This window comes from Salvelinus namaycush, chromosome 4 (genome assembly GCF_016432855.1).
Source record: "Salvelinus namaycush isolate Seneca chromosome 4, SaNama_1.0, whole genome shotgun sequence".
Classification (NCBI taxonomy): domain Eukaryota; kingdom Metazoa; phylum Chordata; class Actinopteri; order Salmoniformes; family Salmonidae; genus Salvelinus; species Salvelinus namaycush.
The window spans coordinates 67,304,922-67,320,813 of NC_052310.1; the positions used below are offsets into that span (position 1 = coordinate 67,304,922).

Below are 15,892 nucleotides of genomic sequence, written 5' to 3' on the forward strand. Positions count from 1 at the left end.
GCAGCTGCCAACCGTTCACATACTACCCTGAGAGAGTCAACATGATCTGACCACTCAGACGAATAAATCACCAGATCATCAAGATAAGCACTACAGTTGGGTACTCCAGCTAATACGGAGTTAACCAGTCGTTGGAAAGTGGCTGGTGCATTTCGCATCCCAAAAGCCATGACTGAGTACTGTAGGAAGTTGTCTGGGGTTACAAAGGCAGAAATCTCCGAAGCACGTGAAGTTAACGGAACCTGCCAGTAACCTTTTAAGAGGTCCAACTTAGTAACATACTTAGCAGCTCCAATAGTGTCGATACAGTCGTCCAGTCTGGGTAACGGGAACGAATCTGGCATTGTGACAGAATTAACCTTTCGATAATCCGTACATAACCTGGACGTACCATCAGGTTTAGGAACCAGAATGCAAGGAGAACTCCAAGGGCTTGAACTTGGCGTAGCCAGGTCATTCTCCAACAAATATGTCACTTCATCCCTCATTATCTTCCTTTTGGAAGCGTTGATACGATAGGGGTGTTGCTTGATAGGTGTAGCATTTCCAACATTAATGTCATGTTCCAACACGTTTGTGCGAGTAGGAACGTCATTAAAGAGACATGGAAAACTGTGTAGTAGCCTCACAACATCGTCGGCTTATCCGTCCGTTAAATGAACCAGACCTGACTGGATAGACAACAGCATTTCTGAGTTGGGCAATCTAACGCACTGCTGCTGAGTATTGCGCAACTCTAATCCATCTCCCTCAACATTATCAATATGACAGTCCACTATCATAGCAGTAGAAGCAGCGGAGACAGCCGTACCTTCCTCTGTTTTTGAACTATCCACTTGGGTGATGGGTCGGGTGTGGTATGCTTTTAACATGTTAATGTGGCACACACGAGATTGGCGTTTTCTATCAGGCGTTTGAAGCACATAATCAGTTTCACTTAATTTCTTCTCAATGAAATAAGGACCAGAGAAACGAGCTGACAGTGAAGATCCTGGAACAGGCAATAACACCAGTACTTGGTCACCTGGCTGTAGTGGACGAGAAACAGCCTCTTTATCATAGTGTCTTTTCATGCTCCTTTGGGAGGAAGACAGAGCTTCCTTTGCAAGAGCACAGGCTTGGTGTAGGCGCTCCCGAAAGCGACTAACGTAGTCCAACACATTTTCATCTCCTGTACACAACTCTTGGGACAAAAACTGTTCTTTAAGAACTTTCATTGGTCCTCTCACTGTGTGACCAAACACTAGTTCAGCCGGGCTGAAACCTAGGGACTCCTGTACAGTTTCACGAGCAGCAAACAAAACTAGAGGAACTCCCTCATCCCAATCTTTCTCAGATTCCAAACAATATTTACGTAGCATAGACTTCAATGTCTGATGCCAACGTTCAAGCGCACCCTGAGACTCTGGGTGATAGGCGCTTGACACACGGTGCGTAATTGACAAGGATTTTAACACCTGCTTGAAAAGCTTGGACAGGAAATTGGTACCTTGATCACTTTGTACCACCTTAGGTAATCCGAATGTCGTGAAGAATTTAATTAAGGCTTTACTCACTACCGGGGCTGTAATCCTTCGCAGAGGAATGGCCTCGGGGTATCTTGTTGCCATACACATAATTGTCAACAGAAACTGGTTACCCGATTTTGTCTTCGGTAACGGTCCAACACAATCAACCACCACATGTTCGAATGGTTCACCTACGACAGGTATTGGACAAAGAGGGGCGGGAGGAATAACCTGATTTGGTTTTCCTGTTATCTGACATGTGTGGCATGTACGACAGTACTGAGCCACATCTTGTTTTAAACCTGGCCAAAAGAAATGGCGAAGAATCCGATCATAAGTTTTTGTGATTCCTAAATGACCAGACCACTGGTGATCATGAGCAAGGGATAACACATTTTGTCGAAAGGCTGTAGGAATCACTATTTGGTAAACAGCATTCCAATCTCCGCCCGCGTCATCATGGGATGTCCATTTACGCATGAGGAGATTACCATCAATGAAGTAAGCCACGTTTTTCTTCTTTACCTCTTCCAATGAGACAACACTAGAAAAACATTTAGCAAGCTTGGTGTCAACCTTTTGGTTAGCAACCAGCTGCTCACGAGTGACTGGTAACTGTATTGCATCAGCAATAAGTTCAACATTCTTCGCTTCTTTCCTGGGCTGTTTGTCAGAGATGATCAGCTCCTCAGAGGTAGCACACAACCCATCCTCTTGATCATCCTCGTTGAACAGAACAGTGTTCGACAAATCTATCACGTCACTCTCTTGTCATGCCTGAGCACGAGTGACAGCACAAGCAGGGAACACATGTGGATAACTCTGTGCCAGCTCATTGGAGAGAGAGTGGTCACTTTTATCCAATACTTCCAATACGGGTACTACCTTTCCTCCGGCAATATCGTTACCCATTATAAAGGTCACACCTTTTACTGGCAACATAGGACGTACCCCCACTCTGAATATTCCACTGATTAACTCAGAGTGTACTTTCACAAAGTGCAATGGCACTGGGACAAAACCCATTTCTATACCCTGAACTAACACACTGGAACCACAGTATGTATCGTCGGATAAGGGCAACACATCAGACAATATAAACGACTGCGCCGCACCAGTATCTCTAAGGATTTTAACCGGACGCTGAGACGCTTCGTCATTCGCTAGGGACACAAACCCCTCAAATGAACGGTTCATAACTACGGTCGGGAACTGGGTCTTTCAAAATACATTTACCCTTAGGCACCTGTTTCGTTTCAGACCTCACAACCGTACGAATTAGACCAACTCCTGTTGGTGGCTTGGCACAAAAAGGCATCCCTTGTTTACGTTTTAGCAGGAAGCAATCATTAATCATATGTCCCACCTTATGACAATAGAAACAGGGACGCTCATTTTTCTGGCGTGCTTGATATACTGCTGGCCGACTAGGGCTATAAGTAGGCAATTCTGTAACTCTACTCTCAGTATGAGCCGAAAACACACTCTTGTGCGTCAACACAAACTCGTCTGCCAACACAGACGCTTCTGACAGGGAGGATACTTTCTGTTCGTTTAGGTACACTACAATGCGTTCAGGTAAGCAATTTTTAAACTCTTCCAACAAAATTAACTCCCGGAGAGAGTTAAAATCAGTTACCTTGCTAGCAGCATGCCATTTATCAAACAGATTTCCCTTCTCTCTAGCAAATTCCACATAAGTCTTACTAGAAGACTTCTTATGAGACCTAAATCTCTGTCGGTATGCCTCAGGCACAAGCTCATAGGCGCGAAGAACAGTAGCTTTGACCACTTCATAATTTAAACTGTCTTCAAGAGGTAGCGCTGACAAAACCTCTTGGGCTTTACCAGTTAATTTACACTGAAGTAATAGGCACCATACCTCTTTAGGCCATTTCAAGGCTACGGCTATACGTTCAAATACACAAAAATAGGAGTCAACCTCTGACTCTCTGAACAAAGGTACTAAGACAATCTGCCTACTAATGTCAAAAGTGTTGGGATCTCTAGTTGGTGAGAACGGCTCACTAACAGTCACTGCAGGAATGAAGGCTAGCCTCGCTGTCTCTGCCTCCAGTTCCATCTGGCGCATTTTTAACTCCATCTGCCGCTGTTCTCGTTCTGCCTCAATTTTACACATCTCCATTTTTAACTCCATCTGCCGCTGTTCTGCCTCAATTTTACACATCTCCAACTGGAGAGTCTCTCGCCTAATTTGGGCTCTCTCTTCCGCCTCCAGTTGGAACTGTATTGACCGGCCATCCCTCCTGGTATCACCAGTTGAAAGTGGGGAGAGTGGATCAAAACGGGGCAATGTGGCAGGTGCTTTAGCCTCGCCCTCAGACACCACTGGGCTTAGAGGAGCAGCAACATCCCCTACAGGGGTAGTAGGCTCAGGCAGCGGTAATACAAGCACCTGTTCTTCCAACAAAACATTCAACACTAATTGTTTAACCTCCGCTTTAACTACATTCTGTGGAATCAATACTGAATAATGGTCAGCCAAGGTCATTAAATCAATTCTACGACACCTATCAAAAACCTCCCACGAAGGGTTATCCAAAAAGGACTTCAAATCAAATGTAGCCATTTTTAAATACTACACAGAGCCAACAAATAGCAAACACTAATTCTACTTTAGCTATAACGTTCAACACTGAACTAGACCACTAAAACAATCTGCACAAGCGGTATGGGTGTCAGTAATGACATATCCCGGATGAGCCCCCACTTATGTTACGAATCCCTTTGGCCCGACAATCTAGGGGGGATGGTAATGGGACCCGTAACACAACTCATGCAAATTATTATAGTGACAACGTAACAGTGAGAACAAAAATAACCACAGACAACTAAATTACTACCGTCAAACACTCAAGGTTTATTTAAAAACACACGGTAATGGGGGGAGCAGGAAAAGGGGCTGAGCGGGACCCAAGGAATGAAAGAATAATCCAAAAACACCCCTAAGCTAGACTAGCCTACTTCACAAACAGCTAACTAACTAACCAAAAATACAGGGGGTGGTCCGCCCAGTTCTAACTAGTGTTTTTAACAATATTTAACTACGGGTAGTGTAGCCCAAGGGCGACTTGTCTGGTTACCCCCTTTTCCCACCATCAAACAAACACTCAAACACCATAACCACAACAATACTCACAGGTGGGGACAAAGTGACATGTAGATGCAAAACACACAAGCGATCTACAGACAGAAGGCATTTACAAAAGAGATTGAGCTGGGGAGAAAACAACTGACAGGGGTTTTAAACCAAGGGAAAGGGACTGTGATTGGGTAAGGGAAAAGGAGCAGGTGTCTTCCGATTAGCGACTGATTGATGACTGATTGGGGAATGATTATTGTCACCTGTGAGTAGGGGAGAAGGAGAGAAAAGAAATACACACAGGATACACACAGAACACTTGTATCCGTAACACAGAGTGTTGTGTGTGTTATTGTTCAGTGTTAATACTGGGAGTGCTCCATAGAGACAGGCTCATAGCCAGAGTGTTGTGTGTGATATTGTTCAGTGTTAATACTGAGAGTGCTCCATAGAGACAGGCTCATAGCCAGAGTGTTGTGTGTGATATTGTTCAGTGTTAATACTGGGAGTGCTCCATAGAGACAGGCTCATAGCCAGAGTGTTGTGTGTGTTATTGTTCAGTGTTAATACTGGGAGTGCTCCATAGAGACAGGCTCATAGCCAGAGTGTTGTGTGTGATATTGTTCAGTGTTAATACTGGGAGTGCTCCATAGAGACAGGCTCATAGCCAGAGTGTTGTGTGTGATATTGTTCAGTGTTAATACTGGGAGTGCTCCATAGAGACAGGCTCATAGCCAGAGTGTTGTGTGTGTTATTGTTCAGTGTTAATACTGGGAGTGCTCCATAGAGACAGGCTCATAGCCAGAGTGTTGTGTGTGTTATTGTTCAGTGTTAATACTGGGAGTGCTCCATAGAGACAGGCTCATAGCCAGAGTGTTACAAATCCCTTTGGCCCGACAATCTAGGGGGGATGGTAATGGGACCGTAACACAACTCATGCAAATTATTATAGTGACAACGTAACAGTGAGAACAAAAATAACCACAGACAACTAAATTACTACCGTCAAACACTCAAGGTTTATTTAAAAACACACGGTAATGGGGGGAGCAGGAAAAGGGGCTGAGCGGGACCCAAGGAATGAAAGAATAATCCAAAAACACCCCTAAGCTAGACTAGCCTACTTCACAAACAGCTAACTAACTAACCAAAAATACAGGGGGTGGTCCGCCCAGTTCTAACTAGTGTTTTTAACAATATTTAACTACGGGTAGTGTAGCCCAAGGGCGACTTGTCTGGTTACCCCCTTTTCCCACCATCAAACAAACACTCAAACACCATAACCAAAACAATACTCACAGGTGGGGACAAAGTGACATGTAGATGCAAAACACACAAGCGATCTACAGACAGAAGGCATTTACAAAAGAGATTGAGCTGGGGAGAAAACAACTGACAGGGGTTTTAAACCAAGGGAAAGGGACTGTGATTGGGTAAGGGAAAAGGAGCAGGTGTCTTCCGATTAGCGACTGATTGATGACTGATTGGGGAATGATTATTGTCACCTGTGAGTAGGGGAGAAGGAGAGAAAAGAAATACACACAGGATACACACAGAACACTTGTATCCGTAACACAGAGTGTTGTGTGTGTTATTGTTCAGTGTTAATACTGGGAGTGCTCCATAGAGACAGGCTCATAGCCAGAGTGTTGTGTGAGTTATTGTTCAGTGTTAATACTGGGAGTGCTCCATAGAGACAGGCTCATAGCCAGAGTGTTGTGTGAGTTATTGTTCAGTGTTAATACTGAGAGTGCTCCATAGAGACAGGCTCATAGCCAGAGTGTTGTGTGTGATATTGTTCAGTGTTAATACTGAGAGTGCTCCATAGAGACAGGCTCATAGCCAGAGTGTTGTGTGTGTTATTGTTCAGTGTTAATACTGAGAGTGCTCCATAGAGACAGGCTCATAGCCAGAGTGTTGTGTGTGTTATTGTTCAGTGTTAATACTGGGAGTGCTCCATAGAGACAGGCTCATAGCCAGAGTGTTGTGTGTGTTATTGTTCAGTGTTAATACTGGGAGTGCTCCATAGAGACAGGCTCATAGCCAGAGTGTTGCGCTGCTGACAGAGCAGTGATAAGAGGACAAACATGCCCTCTGTCAGCACAGTATGCCCTACATACACACCCTGCCATGATTATATTGCCTGAGCTAGTCCTATCTCTCCACCCAGAGCTCGGGGCACGGCACTTTGAATATTGAGAGACATCCCCTGACAAGAGTCCATCCATTGCTCTCCAACTGTCATGACAGTTCAGACATTTCATTTATTCACAATGCATTGGAGGAAACAGACATGTGAAACTCAGCTTGAGTTAGCCTGCCTGGGCTTAACAGACTGTTTAAAATACAACTCCAATCCAGTTCTGTCTGGCTCAGACGAGTCTGAAGCCAAAGCAAGGCCTCTTAGTTGAGTTCCTGTAAGTGCTGGAGAATACTCAGGGGGAGAGAGAAGGGGCTGCTGGGTTTCTCGAACACAGTGCTCCCCCCCATCTCTCTCTGTCTCTCCCACACTCTCTCACACTCTCTCCTCTCCTCCACACTTTCCTTTCATCAGAGTGGTTTTCAGCTCTCTCCACTTCACTGTGCTAAAAATGCCTACCACCCCTGAGTCACTCAATGGAAGGCATGGGGTTTCTACACAAGTAGCTCGCTAAGAAAAGTGCTTTTACACTTTCGGCTCGAAAATACCTTCTCTCCCTCTCTATGTATAGTCAGGTCCTTGATAAAGATGAGCAAAAAGACAGTTGACCGTAACAAGAAATAGCCCCATAACATAAAAAACCCACCACCATATTTTACTGTAGGTATGGTGTACTTTTCTGCATACGGTATGCTTTCGACAAACCAACCACTTGTGTGCGTGTCCAAAGAGCTCTATTTTCATGTCATCTAACCATAGCACCGCCTGGAGTTTGATAAACGGCATTGGCACTTGGATTGGAACCGGTGCTACGGTCATATGACATTAAAATACAGCTCTTACGCCACACACAGCAGCGGTGGGTTTGGCATTGAAAATCAACAAGTCTCAGTCTCTGGACTTGAACCCCCTTGAAAACCTGTGGTTTGAATTGAAGAGGGCAGACGAAGGGTAGCAGGGATCTGGAAAGATTCTGTGCGGAGGAATGGTCTAAGATCCCTCCCAATGTGTTCGCCAATCTCTTAAAACATTTTTTTAAAAGACTCAGTGTCGTTATCCTTGCAAGGGGAGTATTGAAAACAGGTGGCAATCAGTATTAGCCCTATCTTTTTTAGATTTGTTTTCATTACTTGTTAAAGAAAATCTCTTTCCCTGAGCAATTGTATTTGTATAAAATATTAGAATGTAATTTTTTTAATCAACGGTGCCAATAATTATGGACCTGACTGTGTGTGTCTCTCTCTCTCTCTCTCTGTCTCTGTCTCTGTCTCTGTCTCTGTCTCTGTCTCTGTCTCTGTCTCTGTCTCTGTCTCTGTCTCTCTCTGTCTCTCTCTGTCTCTGTCTCTGTCTCTGTCTCTGTCTCTGTCTCTCTCTCTCTCTCTCTCTCTCTCTCTCTCTCTCTCTCTCTCTCTCTCTCTCTCTCTGTCTCTCTCTCTGTCTCTCTCTCTCTCCCCCCTTCCTTCCCTCCCTCCTTTCTTAGAAAAAGAGTGCTCTCTCTTAAAAATGTTCTCCTCTCCTGAGGGATGTGCTGTGCCATGGGGTTGGCGTGTATCTGAAGGGATGGAGGGATGTGCTTGGTGTGTATCTGAAGGGATGGAGGGATGTGCTTGGTGTGTATCTGAAGGGATAGAGGGATGTGCTTGGTGTGTATCTGAAGGGATGGAGGGATGTGCTTGGTGTGTATCTGAAGGGATGGAGGGATGTGCTTGGTGTGTATCTGAAGGGATGGAGGGATGTGCTTGGTGTGTATCTGAAGGGATGGAGGGATGTGCTTGGTGTGTATCTGAAGGGATGGAGGGATGTGCTTGGTGTGTATCTGAAGGGATGGAGGGATGTGGTTGGTGTGTATCTGAAGGGATAGAGGGATGTGCTTGGTGTGTATCTGAAGGGATGGAGGGATGTGCTTGGTGTGTATCTGAAGGGATGGAGGGATGTGCTTGGTGTGTATCTGAAGGGATGGAGGGATGTGCTTGGTGTGTATCTGAAGGGATGGAGGGATGTGCTTGGTGTGTATCTGAAGGGATGGAGGGATGTGCTTGGTGTGTATCTGAAGGGATGGAGGGATGTGCTTGGTGTGTATCTGAAGGGATAGAGGGATGTGCTTGGTGTATGTCTCTATCTCCCAGAGGAGGAGTGACCTTTAGGGAGCTAGAAGCTGTTTGTCTTTCTTAAGATCTCTGCTCATTATAGCTCAGAGCAGGAGAGGGAGATTCTCCATCTGCACCAGCTTCATTAGGCGGGATAGAGACAATGCCATCGAACTCTCACCCAGCTAGCCAACAGCAACGCAGCACAGAGGCATTGTGTGTGTTTGTGTATCGACGTGCATCTAGTGTGTGCGTGTGTGTTTGTCTATCTACAGGCAACTGCCGAAATAATGGGAACACTTAAGTAAATGAAGGATACAGCAGGTGCTTCCACACAGGTGTGTTTCCTGAGTTAATTAAGCAATTAACATCCCATCATGTTTAGGGTCATTGTATAAAAATGCTGGGCAGGCCATTATTTTGGCTACCAGAGCTAAGCCCCCATAGGATGACAATGCCCCCGTCCACTGGGCACGAGTGGTCACTGAATGGTTTGATGAGCATGGAAACGATGTAAACCATATGCCATGGCTGTCGCAGTCACCAGATCTCAACCCAATTGAACCCTTATGGGAGATTCTGGAGCGGCGCCTGAGACAGTGTTTTCCACCACCATCAACAAAACACCAAATGATATTATTTCTCGTGGAAGAATGGTGTCACATCCCTCCAATAGAGTTCCAGACACTTGTAGAATCTATGCCAAGGTGCATTGAAGCTGTTCTGGCTTGTGGTGGCCCAACGCCTTATTAACACACTTTGTGTTGGTGTTTCCTTTATTTTGGCAGTTACCTGTATGTGTATCTGTATTTAAGTGTGTGTGTCTGTCTAGTTATTGCTTTTACACACACACACACACACACACACACACACACACACACACACACACACACACACACACACACACACACACACGCAAACACACACACACACGCACACGCACACGCACACACGTCTGCAGTTAAACCCAGCTAGGCTTCTAACCACACATCAATACAGTATAGACCTTCCAATGTATCTGTTTATCCACTCTCTCGCCATTTTACCTGGCCTCTACCCAATAGCCCATCATTATGGGGAGCACTGGGGACACTCTCTGTTTGAACAGGGATCCAGGATCAGGCATTAAACCACTATTTACTATCTCCTCACCACCACTAGCCCCATTAAAAGAGCTAGTCTGCCAAGCACAGTGTATAGGCTATATAGCACATTGGGATGAATACTACCCTCCGTCTTTCCCGTCACCTCTGTTTGAACAGGCCTTTAGTATTAGCTTAGCTTTAAGTATTTTATTTTAATCTGAGGCGGAACACAGCAGACCCTAGTGTGCCCCTCAAATATAGTCTACTCCTTTAATATTAATGGAGAGCTGTACTCTGGTCCTGGTATGGTCCCCCCATTGAACCATAGGGCTGACCGATGTAGACGTTGTGTGGAAGGTGAGTGGGTTTAATACAGCTCACTACAGCACAGTGCAGAGTACTACAGAATAATCATCTTCCTCTTGGTGATACTTTATAGTCCCAAGCCAAATAACTAGTATAATTTGATGTTAGCCCTATAGAAAGCCTTTAGATTGCACTTTTGTAGGGCTAGAGAAGCATTGACTGGTTTAGCCAATAAGCAGGCTTTTGCCAAGGTGTTCCTCCACCTCTCTGTTAACTGGTGTGTTCAGGACATTTTAGACTTCTTTAATTAAAGTGCTACATAATACAAAGTACAACTGTTCCATTATAGTTCCACAAATGTGGCTTTATTTTAGGATGATGAGCAAATCCAACAACTGACTGCTACGATAGTAGATCCCATCTTTGTTTCCTACTGCGATCTTTACACTCTGCATTATCTCTATGCCCAATTATCCTAAAAGCATGATACATACTAAGAGCCTGCCAGCAGTGGTACCAGCTTTCACAGGATCAGCACAAACTGGCAGCAGACATGACAAAGTGTGTGTTTGTGTGTGTTGGCATGGATCAACACATGAGATTTACAGCTGAAGATGATCCTACATGGCTGTCTGTCCAATCTGTTTCCGTGGTAACCGCTGGCCCTCTCAACCCTTAGTTGGGTAAAAATAACAACTTGCGTCTAAGAGACTACATTAGATGTGAGATATTATTAAAGAAGATTGGACAATATACACAGTTCAAAATGAGAGAGAGGGAGGCAGAGGGAGGCAGAGGGAGGCAGAGGGAGGCAGAGGGAGAGTGAGAGTGCGCTGTGGTGGTAGTAAACAACATCAACTCAGACATCTAATTAATATTTCATCATAATAACATGTTGCCTTACATTACTTTGCTTGTGTGTTTGTGTCTCTGTGTGTGTCTATTGCTTTTAATTAGATCAGCCAAGCACTTCTGTAGACAAAGTAAGTTTCTGAAATAGCACCCTATTCATTATATAGTGCACTGCTTTTGACCAGAGCCCATATGTCTCTGGTCAAAAGTAGTGCACTATATAGCAGTACAGATGTAGGATCTTAACTTGATTACCCTGTTGCTGGAGAACGTTTCTGCAATGCAGGACATTTTTTACTTGTAGTGCATTTGCACCCTTTTCCATATATACAGATGTAGTATCTTAATTTTAGCCACTTTGAAATTTCAGACTTGATTTTCCGTTACAAAAAATTTCCATTAATTATAATTCACATAATATTTCACATTTCCTGTTGCTGTAGGATTATTTTCCTTCTTTAGCGAACTGGCTAAAATTAAGATCCTACATCTGTATACATGGAAAAGGGTGCAATTTCAGACGCACATAGGACTCTGAGTACGTCACATAGCCTGATCCCTACATAATATTATGAAGGCCTCCATCCATAGGAGAGGATATCTAGTTAATATATATGCAAAATGCAGAGCAGAATGGAAATTGTGTGCATATTAAGCCTTCTGTTGGCTGATCACTACACTAGGGGAATTAGTCTGTCACCAACTTCAACCAGGGTTTTTCCATAAGCCTCTCTCTCTTTCTCTCTCTCTCTGTTTCTGTCTTTTTCTCTTTCTCTTTCTCTCCGTCTCTCTCAGAGATGAAAGGAAAATTATGTATTAGTTTTAATTCGCTGTAGTGTAAGTTAAATTATTTTCTTTCAGGTGTGAAGCAACACTAGAAAATATTCTATTATGCAAATCTCATTCAAATTGCTGATTCATAGCATATTTAAGGCCCTTTCACATAATAACATGTAGATTTGTTTAAAACACGTTAAATCACAGGTGATAAATTATCTAGGAAATGTCTAACTTGTTTTCAAAGTGGAGTGAAAGTGTTTGCTGAATAACAGACATCAATATATTACTTCTGCAAAATATTTAATTGACTATATCTAATTATAGTAAATGTATTTAGTTGAAGAAGATACTCATGTCTCTGCAACATGGTGTATTTTTCTTTTTCTTACCAAATAAATCATTATTTTCATTGTAATTTTTTGTTGGGGCGGGGGGCTACAGGTCCAATATTCATATATCAATTCACACACTCAGTTTATACCAATATGTACCTGTAGGCTGCCACTAAGAGATGCTTCATATTGATCACACAGGATTTTGTAATAATACAATTGGTATGTAAAGGAACAGAAAGTGGGCCTACACCCCCAACTCCTATTCCACTCTGTCTCCGTCCAACCACCCGCATTCCCCCCACCAGGAACACATGGTTTTCACCCGGTCCCACCCCGCTAGCAACACAGGTTGGTTGTCAGTCCCCACCTCCCCATATCTCTGTCTACCCACCTGCCTCCCCACCACTTATCCCCTATGTGTTGGGCTTTGGATGATTCTAATGTTATAACTTCTAATAGTAACTGTATCTGCTGGCGGATTGGGTGAGAGTGAGGTGATTGCCGTCGTTTCAACCTTGACTTCCAATGCTATGCCGATGACATCCAGATCTGCCTCAGCACCAAATCCCTCCTCAACCCACCTCTGACCCACATTGAATCCTGCCTCTCTACAATAAATGGATGCAACAGTCGGAAGTCCTCTTCATCGGCACCAAATCCGCTCTCACCAAAGCTGGCAACCTCACCCTCACCATTGATGACACCACTGTGTCCCCCCCCCCCCCCACACACAACCTTGGTGTCATCCTGGACTCCACCCTCTCCTTTGAACACCACATGACAGACTGTCAAATCCTCATTCTTCTACCTCCGCAACATAGCCAAAGTCAGGTCCTCCATCTCCAGTCCTGCCTCTGAAACCCTCAATCATGCATTAATCTCCTCCCGTCTTGAGTACTGCAACTCACTGCTCTCCGGCATCAACTCCAGCTCCCTCCATCTGCTCCAAATGGTTCAAAACTCTGCAACCTGACTCCCCACACTATGTCCTGGCAGCACATCACCCCTGTCCTCTGTGAACTCCACTGGGTCCTTGTCTCCCAATGCATTGATTGCAATATCCTCTTTCTGACCTACAAAGTCTTTCACCCCCTTACTTCTCAGACCTTCTTCTCCCCTACCAACCCAGACGTGCACTCCGTTCCACCACAGCAGGCCACTTTGTCATCCCTAGGTCCAAGTTCCAGAGCTTCAGCAACAGGGCCTTCTCCAGGGTTGCTCCTTGACTTTGGAACTCAGTCCCTCCATCCATCCGTGATTCTGATTCCATCACTATCTTTCAGTCTCTCCTTAAGCCCCAACTCTTTGACAAAGCCTAACCTTTTACATTTTGCGCCAAATAGAAATTGAGTGAGCAATAATAGGATCAACGGGTAGTTTACATTGTTTAAGGGATATATCAGTGAAGACCACCTCTTCCAGAGCAATAGGATACAGCATATTTCTCTCTATACTCAGCCAGGGGGTGGAAGAATCATGTCTAAACCAATTTAGGATGGGGAGAAATGCTAGTGCCTGGAAATACAATTTAAAGTTTGGTGCAGATAGTCCTGCCTATGTCTTTCTCTCTTTGTATGCTTGATAATTTTATCCGGGATCGCTTACCTTGCCATACCTTGGCATATAATGAAGAGATCTGACCATTCTAGTCTATCAAAAACTTTTTTTGCATCAAGAGATAAAACAGCCCAAGGAGCTGTTGTTTCTGATGAAGTATCTAAGATTTGTAATAGTCGACGGAGGTTATACGAGAATAAAGTTTAACAAACCCGTTTCGTCCTTGTGGACCGATTTGGATAAGTAAGTCTTGAGACGGGACGACAACATTTAGAAAAAATTGCAATAGTCAGAACATTGGGTGGCATCCTTACCTTTTCTTAATAAAAGGGAAATTAGTGCTGTATTCACATCTCTCACAAATAAACCTTTGTGAACGCCTGTGTTAATCATTTCGAGCAATAGTGGACCTAATTGATTCCAAAATGTAAAATAGACCTCAGGAGGAATACCATCTTATTCAGATGATTTGCCTTTATTCATGCTATCCCATGCCTTTTTGAGTTCATTGAGAAATATTTGAGCTTCCAGCGAGGAGGCTTCCTCTGTTGAGAGAAGAGGAGCTCTTCATACTTTTAGAAAGGATTTACAAATGTATACCTCTTTTTTTCCCTCTCCAATTGGTATTTACAATTGGGGAGAAACACAATCCTGCCAAGCCGCACTGCTTCTTGACACACTGCTCACTTAACCTGGAAGCCAGCCTCACCAATTTGAAACACCGTACAACTGGCAACCGTGTCTTGTGGCATGCGCCTGGGCCGCCACAAGAGTCGCTACAGCGCGATGGGACAAGGACAGCCCAGCCAAACCCTAACCTGGACGACGCTGGGCCAATTGTGCGCCGCCTCATGGGTCTCCCGGTCACGGCCGGCTGCGACACAACCCGGGATCGAACCCAGAGCTGTAGTGACGCCTCAAGCACTGCAATGCACTACAGTGCCTTAGACCGCTGCGCCACTCGGGAGGCCCGTAATTCCCAGTGTGTGATCTATGTGATCATTACTGCATAGCGTGTTGGCCAATAAACAACTGAGACGATTACCATGGAAGTAAAGGTTGAGTTTAACTCAATGGAAAGCAAATTCTGCTCTCTGTCTTATCAATAAATTAACATTTCCAGTTCTGATATCTTATTAGTTGCATTATTTTTAATAAAACCTTTGGTGGCATCCCATAGTTTCCTGGGGTCATCGACTGAATTTTTATTGATCATTATGAATGACTTTAGTTCAATTTAAAATTGATCACAAAATGTACGATTATGTAGTAGTGAAACGTTGAAACACACATCTTGTGGCCCTTAGGAGATTCGGAAATGTGTAATTGGCAGTAGTAGGTCTGGTGATTGGACAAGATCATATATTGAATTTCTATTTTCTTAATATTTGAAAATAGAGGTCTAGATGATAATATATAATCGATTAGGGAGAATGTTTTATGCCTGCTTGAGTAGAAGAGGCTGATGAAAAAGCAGCCAGTTTGTACAAATGGTTCTGCATTCTATGTGTGTCCTTATGGAGCAGGTGTGTTTCTTTGAAGCGTTGCTATAGCAATATGGTTTCTTGCTAGGATATCAAAACAGCTGGAACGTTTGATAGGACAATTTAGGGCTTTAAGAGTAGCTAGCGTTGCCATTGTTTTTCAAACAGGAATGTTATATTAAAAATGTCATTGTTATCTTTAGTGTTGATAAGCCTATGGATGTGTAACAAAAGCAGGATCCACTGGGGAACCCACCCATTGGTCGTCAAAAATGATGTGCAAGAAATGCAATCCATAATCTAGACCTTCACAATAATTAATCATAACCTGTAAGCCAAGTCCTCCCTGGGAGATAAACTCATTAGCGTAAACGGAGGGGGACAGCAAAAAAAAAAAAAAATGAATTTTGTGGTACTGGCCATCTATCCTCAACAGTAGTACGTTAAAAATAGTAGGGGAATAGCTTCCAATTTAAATAGCCATATTTAGCCCATATAGGGATGCAGTGCACTGTAGCCCCACAAGGAAGCAGCCCCAGTCTGTATGACCCTTCAATAAATTGACCATTGTTCATTAATTGGCATGGTGTCATCATTGTCTAAATGTCCTGGACCATAGGCAATATAATATTAAACAAAGTCCAATGTTCAACAA

The 15,892-nt window shown here is 43.9% G+C and overlaps 1 protein-coding gene across 1 annotated transcript in view; it reads left to right on the forward strand.

The window, feature by feature from the left end:
- Nucleotides 1-12,817: 12,817 nt before the first annotated feature.
- Nucleotides 12,818-15,892, forward strand: part of aatkb (apoptosis-associated tyrosine kinase b) — a 55,840-nt gene continuing 52,765 nt past the window's right edge. The window contains exon 1 of the mRNA XM_038990893.1: nucleotides 12,818-13,022. Within this exon, the coding sequence (XP_038846821.1) occupies nucleotides 12,818-13,022 (205 nt within the window). The remainder of the gene's footprint in view (nucleotides 13,023-15,892) is intronic.